The following is a 22,502-nucleotide window of genomic DNA, read 5'->3' as shown; positions in this document are numbered from 1 at the left end:
GAGATCATGGAGAAAACCGTATGCGTACCACTAAATGCCCCCTCTGTCTGTGAGGTCATCCCATGGGATGTGGACCTTCAGCTGTGGTTTGGTTCCTTATGCCCTTATAAGATGTTCTGAGGACATCCTAGGGTGAGAAATCATCCCTTAAGTCTTTCAGTGCTGACTCGGGAGCACGCCGAAGGCCTGCGCTGCAGCGTGAGTAATGCTGTGCGCTCCCTGGGCAGGGAGGAGGGAGAGGGGGGCTGCTTTGCGTCCTGCTTCGTGCGCTTCTGGTGCCGTCATCTGCCTGCTGACGTGCTCCTTACTCACAGGAAGGAGGCTGGGGGGGCTCAGACAGTGCGTCTGGATCAAACCCGTCCTTTACAGCACTGGTGAGCATGGGTCTGCCCCAGAGCCCATCAGTCACGGCAGGAGCAGTCGTTCCTCGCTGCTGGCTGTCTGGGGCTGGGGGCGTGGGGACAGAGCACTCATTAGAACCGACCAGCTTTGGGTGAGTGTTTCTGCAGCACCAGACTGTAGGCGGAGGGGGGGAACTTTTTGTTCCCTGCACCTTTACAAAGCACGTAGGTATGACAAGGGAGCTACTTTGAGCTGGAGGGAAGGAGCCCGTTCCCTCACTACTGTGTGAGTCAGGTCATTTAATTCTCTTTAGCCCCCACCTCCATGCCCTTGCATTACCACCACCACCCCAGACTAAAAACCAAACACAAAGACCTGTTCTGGGTGTGAAACCTGGCCCATGGTGAGGCTGCAGCCCTGGAGGGGGATGTGGAAGGTTGGGGTTCAACCCAAGCCTCTTGGGTGAACTTCAAGCCGCAAGGCCAGCAATGAAGATGCTGTGTACTGGGGATGGTGGAGGATGGGACATGGACCCATGAAACCCCCCCCCCCACTTTAGTCATCAGGGCATCCCTGCTGCTGGGTTTAAAACAAAAGATTAAAAAAAAAAAAGAAAAACACCCTCAAAAAAGCCCTAACCCTCTTGTTCACTCCCTCACCCTTTCCCAGCCAGGGACCTGTCACCCATCCCGCTCTTGGCACAGCCATGACCACCACAGGGCACTGGAAAGAAAGCAACGGAGAGCAAGCTCAGGCTCTTGTTAGCTGGATATATTTTGTTTGTTTGTTGTCGTTGGCTTTTTTCACAGAACACTTTGCAGTAGACAAAAACTGGCATTGCAGTCTGTCAGTACGTCGCTGGCACGGGCTCAGCCTTCAGCACCTTGCCGGGCTCAGGTGGTTGGCCCTGGTCCTTTCTCTCGCTGGTTGGACTTCATTGCTGTTGTTCTTTTTTTTTTTTTTTCTTTTACCTTTTTTGTGTTTTTTTTTCTTTTTTTTTTTTTTAACATTTCTCAAGCTTTCTCCGAAGGAACGGCCACTGGCTCTCAGCTAGCAGGAGACTACAGAAGAGCTCTCGGACGTGTGGGCTGGTTTCCTCCTCCCACCTCGCAGCTGACTTGGTCGAGATCATTTTCCAACTCGTTTTTATTACAAAAATAAAAAAATGCTCCAACTATCAGTTTTACAAGGCATACAAAAAATCTCTAAAAGGGAAACACAAGCGCAAGGTGCTGAGGTACGAAAACCTGAGGTAGTTTTTTTGTGTGTGTTTGTGTGTGTGTGTGTGTATGCATGTTGCATTCTTGTAAAAACTTTTGCTAGGTTCTTTCTTCAAGCCCTGGGCCAACAACGTTTTGTAAATCTTTTCCCCCTTGTTTTTCCCTCCTCTCCCTCCAACACCAAAACTAAAAAAAAGGGGGATTCATCCCCAAAGAGCCACGGGGGAAGTTTGTTCTCTGCGGGCTGGACCATGGGGCAGGCTGGTTTTTGGGGGAGTGCTAATGTCGAGCACGGCTTTGTCTGGCGGTGATGGAGAGAAAGATGGACAGATGGACAGGGCGGGGGGTCAGAACAGATGCAAAACCCAGTTTTGGACTCTGTGAAGCAAAGAGGAAAGGGCGTGTGAAAGGGAGAGGTTCCTCCTGTAGGAGACGGTATCCCTTCTGTTGGCTCACACAGGCAATCCCCATGGCACTGCTCTTCTCAAAGCCCTTAAGAAATCGTTTTTTTAACACTTGGTTAATTATTTTTGTTCCTGCTGGCAATCCTACAACTCTGCTCTACTGTGCATTAGAGAACCAATGGACTAGCTCCTTTCCTTAAAAGTCTAAAAAAGCCTGCTTTTGCTAAAAACAAACATCCCGTGACCCCTCTGAAATTAAAAAAAAAAAAAAATTAAAAAAAAATCTTACAAAAATTAAAAATCGGCGTTAGTTTTGTTATTGATATATTAATTCTAAAATATATTACCCTCACGGGCGCTGCACGCCGAACAGGCTCCTCCACTTACCCAGCCACACCTGGCCAGAGAACGGTTTGCGAAACGGGTCGTTTTTAGGTAAAAAATAAAAACAATTAAAAAAACAAAACAAAAAAACAAAATCCAAAACCCTCTGCCTATGTTAGTCCAACTAAAGGGATAGCGTCGGGAGTCGAGTCGGGTGGAGGCTGTGGGATGGAGAGAGCCCGCAGCGCCCCGGGGCGAGCGGCCGGGCACTGCGGCGTTGTCGCCGGTGCGTGGGGAGCCGCAGCCGTCCCCGTGCCCGTCCCTGCGCCTCGGGGTGCTCTTTGGTTTGCTCCCTGCCCGCTGGGTGGCAGGGGTACATTCATCGGGCGGTGCTGGCCGGCACGGCGGGAGCCTCACTTGCTGTGCTGCGAGGCTGGGGCTCCCTGAGCGTGTTTCTGCTCCTGCTGCTTCACCTGCTGGACGATTTCCCTGATCTTGCGCTGTGCAGTCTGGGGAGAAAGCGAGAGGCGGGGGGGTCAGGAGGGAGGTTGGGGGGCGGGGGGGCTCGGGATGGGGACTGCGGCACAGCCACAAGCATCCAAAATGAGCACCTGAAATGAGCGGCCAAAGCCCCGAGCAGCGTAAGGGCACCCTGCACGCACTCCTGGTCCGAGCAGGTGTTCCCACAACTGAGCCTCTCCCCACTCGTGGCTCTAAATGACGGGCCAGGCGCCTGCTCGGCCCCCGCTGCAGTTGGGGCAGCGCACACAAGGAGCAGTTTGCTCCTGCGCCTCTCCCGGGGCAGCTGGCGAAGCGGTGCAGCCGGCGACGGCTCCAACAGCTGCGAGCTGAGGCCGGGGCCGTGCCTTTACACTGCGGGTTTTCAACTTGTGCTTCTTCCATGGCGATCCTGAGATGTGTATTTTTAGCTCGATTAAGCCTATCCTTAATTTCAGTGCTAGCACCACTGGGGAGAGCTGCTGAGACACCGTTGGATGCAAGGCAGCCATCAGGAAAAGGGTGCTGACGGAGCCGGGCTTGGGGCAGGCCTCCCAGAGGCCGAAACCAGGCGGGAATATTCACCACGACAAGGGAAAACCCTCACCTGGCTGGCAAAGAAATGCCCGATGATTTTAACGATGACCTCCTCGTTCTCATCTGGGGTTTGGTCTCGTGGCACGATGACTTCTGCGCTCGTTAAGTTCTGCAGCTCGTTCACCTGCAGCAGAAGACAGAGCCCTCGTTTTCGGGGTGGCCGCCCCCAGCGGGGCCCAGCCCCGCCGCCGCGCCCCCACGTACCGTTTTGCCACCTTTGCCTATCACGCGGCCGGCTGCAAAGGAAGGCACCTTGATGTGGGCTTCAAGCTTCACCTCTTCTTTCGGGTTAAAGAAGTTTTCTTCTTTCAGCTTCCCAAATATTCGCCCCTGGGCCTGCGAGAAGGGGGAGCGATGTAAAATGAAGCAAAAGCGGTGGTGCCGAGCGAGGAGCATCCAGCCCGTGGACCCTGCAGGGCTCTGCCCTAACCTGAGGTGCCCAGCACCAAGCCAAGTGCCCCCCCCGCCATCAGGGGGCTGGCAGCACAGCACCCAAGCCCACCTTGAACTGAGCCTCGGGCGGCCCCGTGATGATGACCATCCGCTCGCTGGCGTCGGGACCTTCTGCCGGGGCGATCTGCGAAATGGAGGGGGAGCGGGAGCGTGAGAGGGGCTCACCAAGCCTTTTGTCCCCTTGCTAAGCCATGTGTCCCCTCCAGGGAGGGGAGAACCAGCTCAGCCTCACTTCTGGTGCACATCCATCCATCTGGGGGGGTTAAATGCGTGCTCAGCTGCTGTGCACACGCGCCTGGAGGACACCAGGGTGCTGCAGCATCCCTCCACCCCCCGGGCATGGGGACCTGTGCAGAGAGCCGCGGGGAGGGGGCTCGCCGGCAGCACCACCCTTCTTTCGGGGAACCCCCTTCTCCCCACCTCGTCAGGAGCCGCCCAGGCACAAAACCTCAGCTCACCTTGATGGAGGCGCCGGCGAACCGCGCCAGCTGCTTGATGTGCTGCCCCTTCTTCCCGATGATGGCCCCCACCGCCTGCGTTGGGATGAACAAGTTGACAACCTCCTGCTCCGGGAGCTGGCGGGGAGAGTGAGGGGTTTTCCTTAATTCCTTCGTTTTCCCTTCCCCCACTTTCCAGTGCACCACCCCACGCTCTAAAATTGCCGGTTAGGAATGCCACCCCAAACAGCATCCCTGCCCTGGGGACAGCAGGGAGGGGGCACCCCACAGGGGATGTGGGTGCGGGAGGACTTACGGGGTGCTGATGCGGGAAGGCACCGACCGGGGAGGCTCCGTACAGCCCCGAGAGGTACGCCGAGGAGCTCTGCGGGGGGAGAGGGGGCGAGAGTCAATGAGGGCCCTGCTGCACTTTGCACCCTGGCCCCCCCCAAGAAAGGGACACGGGGACACCCCTCAGCTCACGAACCGAAGCCGAAACGGTGCTGTAGGCAATGCTGGTGCCTGGTGGAGAAGATTTGGCGAGAACTGAACCCACGACCACTTCCCTTTTCCAGGGTCAGAGGAGAAGAAGCAAAGGCTGGCGCTGACACTGCCCCAACAGCCGGCGGGGGCACAGCCAGGCTGGGACAGGGACAGGGACAAAGCCACGTGTCCCTCCCCGTGCCTCAAGGGGCGCTTGCCAGCACCCTGTCCCCTGAGTACCCGAGGCCCAGGCGCAGCTCCTGGCAGTAGGTACAGCTCCTCCCAGCCCCGGATTCGGGCAGGCACAACCCAGCGGACGTGCAAGCCATCTGAACCCAGCTCCCCGGCCCCAGCCCTCCAGTTTAACCTGGCATGACAGGGGCTTCAGCAGCTTGCACCTTGGCCACGGGCATCATCTCCAGCACCAAAGCATCTGCTCCTGCCCAGCCTCGCGGGCACGGAGACCTCAGCACCTCCCCAGTCTCCCCCTTTCACCCTGAGCCTCCTTCCCTGTCCCCCACGCCCTGCGCCTCCCCAAAGCTCTGGGTTTCAGCTACAGCCCCCACGGCCATCGCTCCGACATGCTAAACCACGGTATTTGGGGGGAAGGAGCCAGCTGGGAGCCTACTTCCTATTTATTTTTTCCTGGCTCCCTGTTTGGGGTGATGTTTTGGGTCAAGGAGCCCACACTGGAGGAGGCTGCCTGAAGGAACCTTGCAGCCCCCCCCCAGCTCACGGAGTAACAAACGACACCGCAATGCTCCGACACGGCTCTTCCCAGAGGCTCTGCTGACGCAGGCAGAGCATCCCTCTCTCCACAGGCACACACAGACCGACCAACAGCCCCACGGACACGACCTGTGCTGAGACACCTCCCCTCCTGCTCTGGAGGTTAAAACAGAAAGGGAAGGGGCTCCCTTTGCTTTTAGCCCGTTCCTGTGCTCCTCTGCCCTGAATTTAGCAATGCCCAGGGGAAGGGGACCCCTCTGGGGCCACCACGCATGGCCACAAGCCCCGGGGTCACGCTCATCCGCCTCATCGCATCGCGAGCCCGGCACAGGCTCGGCACTCACCGTTCTCCTCCGACCACTCTGCTGCTGGCGGTGCCAGAAAAAGAAAACAGTACAAGTAAATTAACGTGCACTGAGGCATCCTCCCTGCATTTCAAGCATCCAAGCAGAAACATTTAGAGAGAAACGGACCACAGAGCTGGGACGGCTTTGCAGGTTTAAGCCCTGTCACTCGGTCACCCTAAGGGTGCTCTGCAGGTGCTGGGGGACAGGAGGACCTTCTCTCTCCATCAGCCAACAGGACTGGTGGCCGCTCCTCTCCTGCCCACCATCCTCGTGGGCTGCCACACGTGCCTGGCGTGTGTCCCTGCAGCCCTTCCTGTACATGTGGATGTAGGCACCACGTCCCGGGCAGCACGGTGGGGCTGCTCCCCAGCCCTGGCTGCAGAACCACGTCGCAGACCCCCCTCACTACCTCTCCTTCACAAGACTGCCCCTGCACTTGCAACTTACGAGACTTGTGCGCCACAGAAAAGCCAAAGGGGCCTGGGTCATGTCAAAAAAAATGAGTTTCTAGCAGTGCATCTGTCTGAAGATAAGCTCTCGGCAGGCAGGACCCCTTGAGCGCTAGAGCATTAAGGCACCAAGCCTTGAGGCACTGCTCGCCCCCTTCCCAGCCACGCTCCGCATGCCCGGCGGCGATCCCGCGGGTCCTGCCATGGTTCAGCCCCTCTCCGGCGGCCCAGAGGCTGTGCCCGTGGGGCACAACCCAGCCTGCGGCACCCGGGTGTGAGTGCGGGCCAGGACAGGGGAGCACCTCCACCGCCCCTCCCTGCCGGCACCAGCGGCCTCCAGCTCCCGCCTCGGCATGCGGAACGCAAGCCAAAAGCAGAGAGCCACCCTCCAGAGGTGGCAAGCCTAAGATACAAGCGAGACCGAGCTCAGCACAACATCAGGACGCAGCCGATCTACCCAGGGAGCTACGTGCAAGGAGGGACAAGCCACGTTCAGTCTCTGTCTTCTCCACTTGGCTGCTCGGACGAGCACCTTTCCAAAACAGCCGGGGGTTGGAGCACTTGTTCAAGGCTCCCCACGAGATGGCCCCTACAGCCACAGCACCCACCCAAACCCGAGAGCTAGGAGGGTCCAGAGACCACCCTGCTCCCACGAGCAAGTCCCCCGCGCCCCAGATTCTCTTGCACTTACTGCAAATGGGTGGTAAGGGGTGGCCGCAGCAGCACCTCGGGCCCCCGCAGAGGATGGGAGCATGGAAAGCCCTGTCGAGAAGATGCCCAGAGCGCTGAGGTTCAGTCCTGGGATCAGGTTGGCTTGTTGCTAGAGAGGTAAAGACACAGAGAGAAGGGCTGAAGGTTGAGTGGGGTCTTGGGGGTTCTTAGCAAACGCTGTGGCCCTTTCCATGACAGACTGACCCCCCACGCCCCCCACATATTTTTCTGGTTGCTTCAGCAGCAGCTCTGAAGCAGGGGGATGTCGAGGGGCAGGCCGGGGGCTCACATTGACAGCCACAACGTCGTTCTCGTAGGCCTCTCGCAGCTTCTTCATGATCTCCACTTCAGCGTTGGAACACGCTTCTGTGCTGCCCTTCACCGTGATGGTCCGCTCGGGGTTGTAGATGGTTAAATCCTGTAAACTAGCCCACGTGCAGACAAAAGGGAGATGTTGTTACGTTTCTTTTTTCAGGCCAAAATAAAGACAAACTGCCAAATGAGAGAAGGGCCCCCCACCCCGAGGCAGCAGGACTTCCTCCCCCATGCCACTGCCCGCGGGTGATGGGGACAGGACAGCAGGACGGGCCTGCGTGGCTTGGGCTTGGTGCTGCCCGCAGGGTGGTGGGCAGCAGGGGGAACCACCCGGTGTTCAGCAGGACTTACGGCGAGATGGTGATCTTCGTCCCCGTGTCCTGCTCGATCTTCTTGAGGTTGCGGCCCTCTTTGCCAATCAACCTCCCCACCAAACTGTTGTGAGCTAGGATTTTCAAGGGGATCTCTTCTGCTCTAAAACAGGGGAGAAAGTAAAATCTCAAGGCCCATCCAGTCTGTAGGCCCATCTCCAGCAAGGGGCAGCAGCGACACGGTGGGAGGAACAGAAGAACCATCTGTATTTTCTGAGGTTTTGCTCTCCGAGCTTGCCTGCATGCCACCCGAGCCACCCGAGCTCCTCGACTCCATGGCAACTGACAAGCAAATCCGACGATTTTGTTAAGCCAGCGAATGTCGCACTTACGATTTGGTTTCGTCAGCTTCCTTCTGCATGATATCAAGGATCATGCGACACGCTTCGGAGCACCCCTCGGGCGTTGCGTGGATGGTGATGGGCTTCTCGGCAGCGCCAGCATTCTCCTTCCGATGGATGTCAACCCTACGGTGACACAACCAGCAGAGAGAAGCCCCCTGAGACGCGGCCGTCGTCGCAAGAAGGCTTTTGAGAGCTCATGAGCTCAACTGGCTGTTCACAAACGGGCTCCTTTCAACATCTGCTCAGTCTTTGGGCTGAACCTAGGCCCTGCTGACGTACACCTACTGCCACCCAGAAGCAGCACTTTGCTTGGATCAGGTTTGGCCTACACGTGCCTCTACGGTCTGAGGTCTGCCTGGGGACTGAGGGATGCCAACCACCATCCAACACCACGACGGGGCAGAACAACTCCTTCACTGGACAAAGCCCTCAGCCACCTGCCCTGTCTTTGACGCCTGTCCCGCTGCAGCAGGAGACCAGGTTCGAGGTCCCCAGAGGTCCCTTCCAACCTCAGCCTCTCCGTGCAGAGCACCCGAGGCTGCTCAGCAGCTGCCACCAGCGCTGCGTGTCCTCCGGGACGGGGACAACTTACCCGTGGCTGTCAGGGCACGGAGTCACACCTGCACACGGACAACAGCGCTCGTACTCACGCCTGTCCCTGTGAGACCAGAAAGTTTTCCCTTGTGCACTGGCCAAGGCCGTGCTCTAGCTGCTCTGCTCCTTCCCTCAGGGGGTGGCAGGAGGGAGGCAGGGGCCTCCAGCTCGCTCCTCACTGCACCCCCGCACCTGGCCAGGGCCCTGAGACATGGAGAGAGGAAAGTAGGGTAGGAGGCTCTGACACATGAACCACGTGCCTTGAAGGACATGGGTGATGCGTAAGCAATCTTTTCTCCTTCTCCACCGAGCCTTCATCCTGCCGGAGGATGACTCCACGTGGCCATCCTGCCATCAGCTTCGTGGCCGCCACCTTGGGGTCCCCGTCACCGTCGTGGCTGGGGCCGTGCCAGTCCCCATTTTATGGGGAGGTGCTGTACTTGCCCCCAGCCCCACGTGTCCGGCTCCACCACCGTGCCCTCTGCCAACGGCCAAGTTCCCGTTATTGTAAGGGGTCCACGTCCTGACCCCACTGCCACTGTGGGTGCTGCTGTGCGAGCAAGGCCGAGGCTGTGGTGCAGTGCCCCCCAGCACAGCACTGGGGTGATGCTGGGTCCTGGTGGGTTTGCAGGGGTCATCTCCTACAGGAGCTCACCGACCACCACGTAGAAACAAGGCGGCTTCATCTACAGGGAGAGGGGGAGCAGCAGGGCAACCCTGAGCTAAGGGGAAAGCCTGTCCCTGCCAGCTCCGAAAGCGACCCCAGGGTGGTCTCATCTAAGCACCGAGGAGGGAAAGGGGAGACAGTCAGACTGCTACGTCGCTCCAGCAGATCTTCTGTGGCGTCAGCTAGAGCAGGAGACCGGTCCTGCTCGCACCGGGCACTGGGGTGCTGGAGACACCGGTGCTGACGGTGCTCCACGGCACACAGGGACCAAGCCACGCACTGCCACTTGTGTGTGACACCCTCCAGGATGCTCCCAGCTGCAGAGCTCCATCAGGCTGACTCGGAGGTCCTGGTCCTTCAGAGGCTGATCCCGTGCCCAGTGCCACGGGGACCTCCACTGCCTCCCACAGCCAGGGTGAAAGCAAGCACACCACGATGTGCCTCCGAGCAGGTCCGTGCCTCGGTCCGGCGGCAGGACCAAGTCAGGCAGCTTCTCAGACCCAGAAGCAGCTGAGGATGGTGGAGATGGGGCACACGGCCATGCCTTGGTACCAAAGAGGGGCTGAGAGCTGCGAATGAGCTGGATGGAGGCTCTGAAATGCCAAGCATCCTGGAGAAGCACAGGGCCAGGCATGGCCACGATTCCTGCTGGCCTGCAAGCCATCCCAACCTGGACGTGTGAGCTCCAGCTCAGTCTGCGGGGAGGAGATGGGGCGCCAGGAAGGGGCTGCTGCATCCAAGCACGCCCTGCCCCAAAGAGCAGGAGGGCTGAGGAGGGCTCCAGGCTTCCCAGCACGTCCCAGTGCTGCTGCGGCACGGCTCCAGTCCGACGGGAGGACAGAGGAGAGGACAGCCGAGGAAGAGGATGGTTGACAACCCAAAACTGAAGGTAGCAGCCTCCCGCGACTGCACGGGCCATGTGCACGAGGTCCCCCCTTGCCCGAGGCTGGAGCAGAAGCGGTGGCCCACCACGGCCCGCGGCCTCCTGGGGCTGGCCTGGACAGGCGAGAGCACGGAGCGCGGCCTTCCTCTGCGGCATGGCATCTTCGGGGCGGGCCCGGGAGGTCAACCCGCAAGGGTGGAAGGGCTCCGCAGCAGGAGCTGCCCACAGGCAGCAGTGTTTTGGGAGGAACCGCGTCCCCCATCCTCCTCGCCAGGTGCAGGGTGGGAGTCAGGGCTTGCAAAGGAAAACTTTCCAGTCTCAGGTGGCAAGGGCAAGGGTGCGCCCGCTGCCGAACGCACCCGGGGACTCACCTGGAGAAGGGCTGGAGGCCCAGGATGGACCCGAGCACAGCGCACGTTGCAGCTGGGAGGGCAGCAGGTGCCTCCACAGCTGCGAGGTGGCCGTGCTCCCTGGCGAGCCTGGGCTCCTCACCCTGCGGGGCCACCCCCTTTCCATACGAACCTCTTTTTGCCAACAGGGACCTCTCTAAAACCCAACGCCCGCGAGCTGCTGGAGCAGGGGATGGTGACGAGCAAGGGGAGCAGAGGTTGAGCACTGGGTTCAGCCCAAGGGACACAGGCATGCAAATCTTCAAACATTTCTCTTACCCAGGCTGGAGGTTAACTTTTCGTACCAGAACAGGCAGGCTCGGGCACCGGTCTTTGCCTGCTGCTGGCAGGAGCGAGCACCAGCAAAGAGAGCATCCTCCTGAGCTACGCTGCGCTCTACGCTACTCTGCTCAGCACACCACGGGGCCACGCACGCCGGGAGCCGTACGGCAAGGATCAGTAGTGGTCAGCGTGTGTCAGAGACAGCTGAGCACCAGCTGGGTCCGGAACAAATTCGGCTCAAGTGGATGCACTATTCTGATTTAAGTAATTTCCTCTCAAAGCTTCTCTGAGAAATAGGACGCCCTGGAGGATGTTCTGGTACAGGAGTCCCATGTCCTGTGGGATCACCGGGTTCAGGATGATGAACATGGGAGAAGACAGCTTTGGGTTAAACACAAACACATCTGGGCAGGAACAAAGCGTGCAGGAAAACCATGCAATCAATGTAAACATTGACATGAGAAACATGGAAAACTTCAACAAGACAGTCCTTAAATATCTTTTTTCTTCAAAAATAATAATAAAAAATTAGATAGCAAAAAAGGCTTCAAATTGCTACAAAAAGCCCATTGGTGCTCCCTTTCCCCCTGTGCAACATCTCTAGCCCTTACAGAGCGCTGCAGCATGAGCAAATCCCAAGGGCAAAGAGTGTCACTGCTGCCTCTAGGATCCCCATTTTATCCCCAAATCTGCCCTTTTTCTCCAAAGCCTCGTCCCACGCTATTTCTGCAGGGCGAGAGCTACGCGAGCCAAGCAACGCTGGCTGACAAGCAGCGAGCACACCCGTTTCGGGGCTGGCTCCGGGGCTCGCAGGATCCAGCCTCTCCTGCTTTGTAAAGCATTAGGCTTTAGAAACCCCGTTTCTGGCCATTTTCAGCATGTGTTCCCCCTCCTAAACCCCCAGGCCAGTAAGGATGGGTTTGGGAAATGGGGCTGAGCTGTCTAGACCCCGTGGGCTACTACCCCATGATGAGGGAAGCTCGCCGCCCTCTCCTGAAGCTACACCCCAAAAATACAACGTTCGCTGACAGCCAAAAGCAAGTGGACCCACAGAGTCCTGTGGAAGGAAACAAAACCATTCGAGGTACTTACTTGGACTGGGTTTGCTTAGTTAGGTTCTTTATGGTCAAGCCCTCCTTTCCTATGATCGCACCAACAAACTGCGTGGGCACCAGCATCCGCAGTGGGAAATCGAGCTGTTTGGGCTGCGAGGAGCCCCCCGGGGAGGAGCCCTGCTCCCTGGAAGAGTGGCCCCCGCGGCGGGATCGCTGGGGGGGCGGAGGGGAGCTCACCTCTTCATCCGGGATGTAGGAAACCTTGAAGGAATAGCTCTCAAGCTGGTGGCCGCTGAGCTTCTCAATTGCTCTGCAAGGCAGGGAGAGGAGGGGAGGGTGAGAGAGGAGGTCGGTGGCACCCCCAGCGCTTCTCCTCGCAGGGCACCGTCCCTCTCCAGCCCAGCGTCCTCCTTCCCCCCAGGTCCACAGGAAAAGAGAGAAGACAAAGTCCCCCAACTTTGGTCCAACTCAGGTGGGAAATCGCTGCAGTGTTCATCAGCAAAGCCTCGAGGTCAGACCTACCATGCCTTGGGGCATCTGTCTCTGCTGCCATCCTGTAAAGCTACAGCTTTCTGTCCTTGCACTTCTGACTAACTCTTAGTTTGTACGTTTTTCCTCTGCTGGATGCAACAAGTCTTCAGGCACGTCTTTGCATGGTGCCTACACCAGGTTCTTCCATCCTCTTGAAGTTCTTCTTGATGGGTGGCATTTCTTTGCGACTCCTCTATAGGGTCTCCACGCAACACACCAGTGATTTGCCCTCTGCTGCTCTCCACCCCTGCAGACTGGCCACTGACCCCCACCTCCCTCTCGCGTCCCCTAACCAGTTACTGACAAACCCAAATGCCCTCTTCTCCAGGTCAGGGGGGTGTTTTGGAAGCCTTCTGGGAGCTGCTCAGATGGTTTCACTTAGCTCCAGGAAGCAGGAGTTGAGTCTTTGCAAATTTTGGTCTCTAACTTGACTCTGCCCTGTATGACCACCATCTCTCCCACCTCCCTCACCATATTCCACCTCTCCTCCAGCTGCTCGAGCCAGGTGGCCGTACCAGTGACCGACAAAGCACGTTCCCAGTTTAGGTCTGAACTTCCAGTCCAGGAAGATGACTCTGATGGGCGGCTTACCTGACCTGACTCTCCGCTATCTTAGAGTGCTTTGCTCCCCGAAGACAAGGCCACTGGGGCCCCAAAGAGGACCTGCAGGCTTGTAGGAAAGATGCAGTCCAAAGGGAATTGCAAATGACACAGCCAAGAGCCCCTTGGGGGCAGGAGGAGACAGCACAGAGGAAGAGGGGACAAGCAGAGGGCTGTGGGGCAGGCAGCCCTTAACACACTTGGAAGCTGAAAGAGCTTGGAAACAACCCCACAAGGGGGAGAGAAAAGTCAAGGAGAAAAATAACGGTGCGGCCCGGAAAAATGGCCAGGGGAATATAGCTGAACTTCACTGGAGAAATTCGGGTGGTTGGTTGGAAATTTGTCTTGCCTGGAAGGTCCATGGAGAGGGCAGTGGGGCTTGGAGCACCCCAGGTCTACTCTCCCTTGATGCTTCTATGGAGAGTACCACGGTAGCGAGGACAAAATCCATCCTCAACACGTGGACACACCAGCCCCCACCAGGTCTTTGGAGCAGGAGAAAAAGCAAACGTGGCTGATGTGGACAACTCCTGGCCCCGCACAGCACTTCACCATGTTCCCAGGAGAAATCAAAAATACAGACAAAATGGGAAAAAAAAGCCACTTACACTTTTGCTTCTTCTTTCGTCGCATACGTTACGTTGACAACTGCTGTTTCTGTGTCTGTGTTAACTGGGGGAGAAGCAAGGCGGGGAGCGTTAGGGGGCAGGAGGAGATGGCCGTCACCGCTGTTCCCGGACCCCAGTGCCCCACGTTGCGGTGGAGGGCTGACGCAGAGGGTGGGAGCACAACGCCTTTCTCGTGGGGGGGCCCAGCCACTGCCTGCGGTCTGCACTTGCCCCCCACCGTGGACTTGTCTCCACCCCACACAAGGAGCAGCAAAGGAGACGCCCTGCGCTGGGCTGAGGTCGCTACCCAAAGCCTGAGCTGCCAGCAGGTGACTGTTCAGGGAAAACCACTTCAGCCCAGCACAAACCACTGGGACAACCACATTTCACCCTATTAGGTTCTGCTGAGAGTGGCTTTTCCAGCATGGGCTGAACTGGGGCACGGCACTGGGGCTCTCGGACAGATGAGGACCATGCGGGACCATCTTACCTTGCTCTACATTCTCCACTGTCCCATACTGGGCTAAGAGGCCATCCAGCACCTGGGGAGAGAGCAGAAAACCAGGCAGGTGAGGCGGGCGGGAGCCCTCTGCCAGCCTGGCTCAAACCCTGCTTCGCCCCCAGGCCTCCCAGTGCGAACCTCGGGCTGTGCCATTTCCAGCAGGGCTCCTCCGCTCTGTGGCTCCTTGCTCCGCCCTGACCCGCGGGGTCCTGCGTGCTCGGAGCCATCCTCAAGCCACCTCCACCCGACTGCAGGACCACCTTCACCCACCCCGCACCCCACCGCCCCGCGATGCCCCTCTGCTCAGAGCATCGAGCCCCGGGCATGCAGGAGATGGAGCCCAGTTCACCCTCCACCTCCTGACTGGGGATACTGGGAAGGCAACGGAAGGACTCTGTGGAGACCGCGCAGCCTGGCAGTGCAAGTTTGTGCTGAGTGATGGAGGAGGTGCGGTGGGGTGCTTTTGGGGTGGCCCAGCCTCTGGAGGGGGCAGGAGGGGAGCGCGGCGCTTCTTACCTCCCACTGCAGGTGGGGGGGGATGTTTCGGATCTGGATCTTTCTGCTCCTGCAAAGACAAAGCCCTGGGTTACGGTCACGGGAGGGCAGCGACTACCGGAGGCTTTCTGGGAGCGAGAAGGTGAGACCTTGAGAAGGCACCCCGCTTCCCGAGCTGCATGCTGCCGCTCTCCAGCGGTTCCCAGCATCACCTGGTGGCTTTCAGTGGAGAAACCGAAACGCACGTCCGTGGAGGAGGCACCTGGAGGTGAGCGGCGCTTCCAGCCCCGCGTGGTGCCGCCTCGGGGCATCGCCAGGGCCCCCCAAAAGGCAACGGCCACCCAGCGCCTGCCCAGACAACCTGCAGCAAAACGCACTCGGGCAGTTTTGGGACAAAACTCACACACTGCCCATCCCGAGCAGCATTTGCAATCCTTCCTTAGCCAATTTCCTCCGCCAGACTGTTATTTTTTCCCTTTTTGCTGCTATTTTCAGCCAAGAGCAGCTCACGGAGCTGACACACAGCTGCATGACCGCTGAACCTGGTGCCAGGAAGCCAGGCAGGGCAGAGCAGGACCACCCCCTCCAGCAGTGGGGACTGGTTTCCCTGCCAAGCTACCTCCCGGCACACGCTGGTTTTGGGAGCCCATCAGCAGCAGGAGGTCGTGCCCGCTCTGCCCAGCTTTGCCCTTGCTCGAGGAGGACGCGAGGAGGGGAGACGATGCTGCGAAGCGGCAGGGGAATGCATGGACCCTGCCATCCCCCCTGGTTCGCAGCCTCCTCTGAAGGGGGCTCTGCCAGTCAAAAGCAATCAGGCACTGGAAAAAGTGGGGAAGCCAGAGCCAAAGACGTCTCCTGCAGCGCTCCCAAAGCCCACTCCTCCAGCAGCCACGGACCTCTCTGGTCCCAGCTGCCACCAGGGATTTCAGGGCTGGGTGCAGAGCTCGCATGGCAAGGAGCGAGATTCATCTCATCCTGCCCATCCCACCCCATCTCATCTCATTCACCCCATCCCGCTCCACCTGATCTCATTCCACCCATCCAACCTCTCCCATCCTATCCAACCCTACCCATCCTATTCTATCCAACTTTACCTGTCCCATCCTATCCCACCCATCCTACCCCATCCCATCCTATCCCATTCCCCCCTTCCTACCGCATCGCATCCTACCACAATCCACCAATCCCATCCCATCCTACCCCATCTCATCCTGCCTCATCCCATCCATCCCATCCTACCCCACCCTATCCCATCCCGCCCCATCTCATAGAGTCAAAGAATCACTAGGATTGGAAAAGACCTCCAAGACTTTTCCTTGAACACCCCCAGGGACGGTGACTCCACCACCTCCCTGGCAACCCATGTTCCAGGGTTCCCCTTGTGTCCCAGGCCCTTCACCAGCTTCGTAGCCCTGCTCTGGACACGCTCCAGGGCCTCGATGTCCTTCTTGTAGTGAGGGGCCCAAAGCTGAACACGGCACTCGAGGTGCGGCCTCACCAGAGCAGAGCACAGGGGGACGATCACCTCCCTGGCCCTGCTGGCTGCACTATTCCTGACACAGCCAGGATGCCGCTGGCCTTCTTGGCCACCTGGGCACACCGCTGGCTCGTATTCAGGTGAGCATCCATCAGCACCCCCAGATCCCTTCCCTCTGCACAGCTTTCCAGCCACTCTGCCCCCAGCCTGTAGCGCTGCATGGGGTCGTGGCCAAAGTGCAGGCTCCGGCACTGAGCCGTGTTGATCCAACCCTACCCCACGGAGGAGGCGGTCAGGAGGACCTGGCCCATGGGGGTCCCCGGCCATGGCAATCCTGCGCTAATCACCAACAACCTCACCCGTCCCCTTCTCCTGCCCGTCCTCGTCACCTGCCCACGGCTGGCCCCACACCACCGCGCACACAGCGCCCACTCCAGAAAACGGGACGTGTCTCATGTGGAGCACCCACGGCTGTTGCCCAGGTGGAAAATGGCCCCCGCCCAGTTGAAGCAGCGCTGGGCCATGCGTGGCCGCCCCCGATGACGGACCTGGGGGCCCTGGGGGTGCCACAGGCTAATCTTAGCCCCCCCCCCAGCTCCCAACACCAGAACTAGTGAAGAATCAGCCCCGCTGCGCTGCACCCCACGTTCTGCAGTAAGCTGGTAGGAATTAACACCACCAATAATCACTAACGACGGGGATACAGTTTATGGAAAAACACCTAATTAGCCCCACAAGAGCACATCAGCACAACCCCATCCACAAGCGCGTGGGGCATGGGGCAAGAGACAAAAAAAAAAACAACCCCAAGCACCAGCTTCAAGCGTTAAAGAGATGGGAATTTTTATTTTGGGGGTTTTGTCCAAACAAGGATTTTTTTCCATTCACGCCGTGCATTGTTTTACTGCTATAAAGCCATACAGGGGTTTTAGCACCTTCTACCTTGGATCAGTATTTGGGGTAGCTAAAAAAAAAGCCCTGTGGCTCCTGCTTCCAATCAAAACCAAATTTCTAGAGAAATGGGAAACAGAGCGGGGGAATCTGCACACCTCCACCTTACAAAATATTTCAGTGCTTGCTCGTGAAAACCTCACAATGTCGCTAAAGCATTTAGGAGGTGCGGGGTTTCACAACTCTCTCTTTGCCCCCAGCAACTTTGCTCCACCTGGAAAAATGTCTCCAATGTCCTAGGCGAAAGATTATAATAAAAAATCATATAAAAAAATTACGATGCCACCGAAATTATAAAAACCAGCAGGCGGTACGCAAACTCGCGCCCACCTGAACTGGTTGCGTCTGGCGATTTGCAGCTGGACACGAGCACCCCAGACGAAAGCAGCTGATGATTCCCTGCCCCCGCCGGTTTCGTTTTGGGGTCACCTCGACAAATTCTGCGTCCGCCCCAGCTGCCGGGATGGCAGCGGCAGCTCGGCGATGGACGAGCATTAAAGCGCTGCCCCAGTTTTGAGCGGCGGCCGAGAGCACCGCGGGTGCGCCTGCTCCGGGGGCTTTGCCTTGACGCTCTTAAGGAATTAAAATATATTCGTGCTAAAGCCCTGTCCTCCGGCGCGGGAGGGGGGGCAAGGAGGGCACGTGATGAACGCACCCCCGCGACCTGGGGATGTATTAACGATGGGGCTGAATGGGAAACTGCGTCCCATCTGTCAAGGCTTTTCAAGATTAAGAGGGGGAAAAAGGGAAAAAAAACAACTGCAAACACCCCTCCGCGTTCCTGCTCTGCACTGGGACGCAAGGGGGGACAACAATTATTCCTCTCCTGTCACCGACAGGCACCCTGCAGCCCACCCCAAATTCCTGGAATACAAATCTCCCCCGAGTTTCCATTGCAGGAATCCGATCCACAAATATCCTGGTTAAAAATGGGGAGCTAAAAAAAATAAAACAAAATACAGAAATAAAAATAAAACCGCTGAACACCCAGCAAACCTCCTTCCCCGGCCGGACTGCGTGTCACCGTGCCGGCTGCACAGTGGGAAGCAGCTCTCCATCGGCCCCCCTGGCTCTCCAGCTTATTCCAGGGCATTTTTTTCAACCCTAATCCTGATGCAACCCTGATTTGTGAAACTCCCAGCTCGCTGCCGCTCTGGGTAATGGGTTATTCCTGGGAAATGCTGTTTTTAAAGCTCGTCGAGCGGTGCCAACCCTGGCCACGTGCTGCGCCCCTGGGAAAGGGAACAAGGAAAGTTGCCCCTGGCCACAGCAGCAGCCTCAGCGACGCACTTTCAGTGCTTTGAATTTAATTTTCAACCCGAAGCAAACCACCGCACCATGCCCCAAACATCTCCAGCACGCTCAATGCTATTCACGAGCAAACTAACTGAAAACTGCAGGTTTTTTCCCCGAATTTAAGGCTGGCGACGAACCCACCCGCTCCTGACACGTGTGTATGTGCAAATCATCCGTGCTCGAAGCTTTTCCCGGCAAAGCAACGCGCAGAAGCGTCAGTTTGCACAAGGGTTTTCTGTTTTCTCTCCCCTAAACAAGCATCTGCAATCAACACCGAGCAATAACAACAATAACGAGGGAGGGAGATAACGCCCGCGGAGAGATGGAAGGGCTTGTGCTTGTATTCCATGCAAGGAAGTGGGGAAAAAAAAAAAAAGGAAAAAAAAATTCCCTCCCCAGAAAGCGCACCTGAAGTGCTACAGCATGAATGCGATGAAAAAATAAATAAATTAATAAATTAATAAATTAAATAAAATATAAATGAAGACGATGGAAGGATGAGCGTGAAATGCAACCGGGTGTGGGAATAAAGGGGCGCAAACCCAGCTCGTGGAAAAACACACCTCGCTGGCAAAAACTCTGCCTTCAGCCCAAAGTGCCAGGGAAAACAACGAGCTCCAAGGCTGACTTCTCACCCCCGAGCTCTGCGCCCCAGGAGTGCCGGACGCGTCCGGACGGTTTTCCAGCGACCCCGCTAAATCCCAGCCGCGACGCCATCCTTCCCCTCCCCACCTCAAGCCTTTTTGTGATTTAACAGATTTAAGAATAATTCCTGCTGGAACCGGAGAGCTCCAGCAGCTCCCCTAGGAACTCATTTCAAACCGATTATTTTCCAGAAGCATCATTTGAAAATTGTTAAATTGGAAAATTACGGCGGAAGCAGAAAATAAAAGGCACCTCGGCCATGCGGAGCCTGGAAATTTCTCCGCGTGGGAGCCACGAAGCGGGGCTCTGGCACGTCGCTGCTCCTGATTAAACTCATTGCTTTCGGCCAGCACTTGTACACGAGCCCGCACGGGGGGCGCTTGGGCTTTGCTGTTAGCATCGCACAAACAATCCTGATTATTATTATTATTACTATTAATATTATCTTTTTTTTCCCATCAGCGGGATGTTCAGAGGTCGGATGCGCAGCTCTGGACACAAAATACCCCTGAAAATACGGCTCTTTCACCCGGCTTGAGCTAAACAACAACATTCTCTGTTCCCGGTGAATTCAAAACCAACGTTACAAAAAAAAAATATTTTTTTTTTAAAATTAAATCCACCGATGCACAGCACAGCTTATACAAACACAAAACAATCACAATAATTTCCCATCATGCCTGCAGCAGGGCAAACCCTTCGCACTGCAGCGCAATTACCGATTTTTAACTCGTGAAGCACAAATTCGGGCAAATCCTGCGCTTCCCTCCAGCACCGTGTGTCCTTTTGTGCCTTCGGAGGCTCCTCGAGGAAATCCCTCCCGGCAGGTTCCCGACGCACAGATGCGTTTTTTTCGGGCAGATTTCTTATCAAATCCCCTTCCCGCATTGCATTCAAACCCCACCGCCGTGCAGCAAACACCGAGCATCCCCCGCGCGTCAGTGTTTTGTGCTGAGCACGTATATGCAGAAAACAAACAAACAAAATATTTTTATATATATATATATATATGTATAAGGCAACAAAAATAAATCACTGCAGATTAATCCCGGGGCAGGGGAAAAACTACAACACAACCACGTGAGCCTCCGCTCCACGCCAAAAATCGCGTTATAAAAATCAAACCTTTAATCTGCCGAGGCGACGGCACGGCCCTGCCGGCCGCGGGCGTTAACGTGAGGCTGGAGTTTTGGTTTTTGGATGTGAGCAAAAGAGACCCGAAACGAGGTGCCGATGAGCTGGGGAGCCGGGCTGGGCTAGAAAACTTGGAGAGAGCTGAAAACAGGCTACGGCCAAAGAAATAAGCATTTATTTCTGGGCTGTTTAAATGCCTTTTTGTACTCGGCAGGCAAATTAAGAGCACAGCAGCCCAATGGAGAACGGGGATAAGGGCGAACCCCTGCTTTCCATCGGCCGTCGTGAAGGTCTGACACCCTCAAAACCCCTATTTCTGCCTCTGCCGCTCTCCAGGAGCGGCCGACGGAGCGGCACGAGGCTGCCGGAGGAGATTTAGCTCCGAAACCTCGCGGCGGGGAGGCGGGGGGAGGCTTCGCCTGCTTGGTTGGGAGGTAAAAGCGCGCGTGCTCCCCGCCGAAGGAATCCCGCTGTCAGAGCCCGCATCCCACCGCGGCACACGTGATGCCAGGCACGAGCTGCTCCCCACCGAGCCCCCATTACACAACGCGTCCTGTTTGTATGTGTCCCCCCCCAGCACCATGTTGCAAAATTACGTCTCCGGCACCAACCGTGCCCCGAGCCTCTGAATTTCGGGCCACCGGCCCCGCTGTCGCGAGGTGCCGGGGGGCAATGCTGCGGGTCGGGGTGTTCCCCTCTCTTTATAAAGCGGCATCGCCGTTGCCCACCTGAAGGGAGGAGGAAAGCGCCCTGGGAGCGGGTTTTATGGAAGGGGGGGCGCAGGAGGAAAGATGCGGGCGTAAGGAAAAAATAGGGGAAAAAAATGGAGAAAAAAAAAGAGAGGGGAAAAATAATTTAAAAAATACATGTAAGGACCTGGATCACTTGACGGAGGAGACGCGACCGCCCGCAGCGCGCAACTTCTCCCGGTGCGAATCCTCGGAAGGGTTGTTGGGATTGTGACTATCGCTCTTATCGCCGCTATCGCTGCCGTTTATTGCCGTTATCGTTCCCGCTATCGCTCCCCGTGCTGCTGCCCTCGCCGCCGGGGCTGTTACTTCCCGGCAGGAAGCCGCTTCCCGGCCGGGCTGGTGGGGAGCAGCGGGGGGCCCCGGGGTGCCCCCAGCGCCGGGCTCCCCCCGACATCTTGTGGCTGCGGGGGGGGGGGGGGGCTGAGGCCGGGCAAACCACGCGTGGGGGTCCCACGCCCCCCCCTCCCCGAGCCCCCAGGGGCGGTGGCGGCGCTGCCCCCCCCCCCCCCCCCCCCCCGCTCCGCCGCGGAGCGTAGCGAAAGTAAAACCCGGCGCTGCTCCCGCTGCCCCCCCCCACGCGTGTGCGTGGGGCGTGCGCCCCCCCCTCCCCGACCATCCCACGCCTCACCTGAGCTTTTTGGGCACGGAGTAATCCACCTCCAGCACTTTGCCGTGCAGCTCCGCTTTACCTGCGGGGACAGCGGGCTCAGCTCGGCGGGGCTCGCCGCCGCCCCCCCCCCCCCGGCTTCTCCCCGGGACCCCCCCGGCCGCCCCCCCCGGCCTTCATCCCCCTCGTCCTCCTCTCCGCCGGCCCCCCGGGCCCCGGAGGCGCTCCCCCCCCCTCCGCTCCCGCCGCCGCCCGGCTCCGCGCTGCCCCCCCCAGCCGCCCCTTCGGCCGCCCCCCGCTCGGCGCCCCGGGCGAGTTGGGGCAGGGCACCTCGTAATAAGGTGCCCGGGGCCTGGGGGGTGCCGGGGGGGCGGCCGGCGGGGGGGCCCGGCGCTCGGCTGCCCCTCAATAAAATCGGAGAAAAAAATCAGCGAAAAATCAGCCGGGGCCGGAGCCGCCGGGCCGGGGGGGAGCGGGGCGGCCGGGGGGGGCCCGGCGGGGGGAGCCGGGGGGGGCCGCGGCGCCGCTCACCCGAGAGGGTCTCGATGGCCCGGATGGCCCAGTTCTGGTCCGGGAAATCCACGAAGGCGTAGCCGGACTTGAGCAGGACCTGGCCGGCCAGGGGCAGCTTCCTGTCCCCGAAGAGCCGCTTGAGGTCGTCGGCGGTGGCGGCGGGGCTGAGGTTGCCGATGTAGAGCTTGTTCATCCTCCGCCGCTTCATGGGGAGCCCCGCGGCTCCTCCCGCCCCGCGGCCGGAGAGAGACGGGCACGGCGCTGCGCCACCCGCCCGGCCCGGCCCGCAGCCGCCTGCAACAGCGCCCCGCCGCCGGGCAGCGGGCGGAGCCGCGCCGAGCCCAGCCGCGCCGAGCCCAGCCCGGCCGCCCCCGCCCTCCGCCCGCCGCCGCCAGGGGCCCCCGCCCCGGGCCCCGCACGTGGAGGGAGCCCCCCGGCACCGGGAGGGGGCTGCGGGCGTCGCGGCGCCGAGGGGGGGAGAGGGGGAACAAAGGGAA

General features: G+C 58.5%; 1 protein-coding gene across 1 annotated transcript; it reads right to left on the bottom strand.

Moving 5' to 3' along the window:
* Positions 1-1,098: 1,098 nt before the first annotated feature.
* Positions 1,099-22,326, bottom strand: IGF2BP2 (insulin like growth factor 2 mRNA binding protein 2). Its single transcript, XM_083847995.1, has 16 exons — positions 22,024-22,326; positions 21,514-21,574; positions 14,652-14,700; positions 14,124-14,175; positions 13,634-13,697; positions 11,932-12,204; positions 8,013-8,147; positions 7,661-7,783; positions 7,284-7,419; positions 6,975-7,103; positions 4,592-4,660; positions 4,297-4,413; positions 3,888-3,962; positions 3,590-3,721; positions 3,396-3,509; positions 1,099-2,799 (listed from the first exon to the last, which is right to left on the bottom strand). Exons 1-16 carry the CDS (start codon positions 22,211-22,213, stop codon positions 2,704-2,706), a joined length of 1,815 nt encoding a protein of 604 aa, XP_083704121.1. The 5' UTR covers positions 22,214-22,326; the 3' UTR covers positions 1,099-2,703.
* Positions 22,327-22,502: the final 176 nt, after the last annotated feature.

Source organism: Anser anser, assembly GCF_964211835.1.
Source record: "Anser anser genome assembly, chromosome: 9".
In the NCBI taxonomy this organism is placed as follows: Eukaryota; Metazoa; Chordata; class Aves; order Anseriformes; family Anatidae; genus Anser; species Anser anser.
This window is presented reverse-complemented; position numbering and strand designations above follow the sequence as displayed.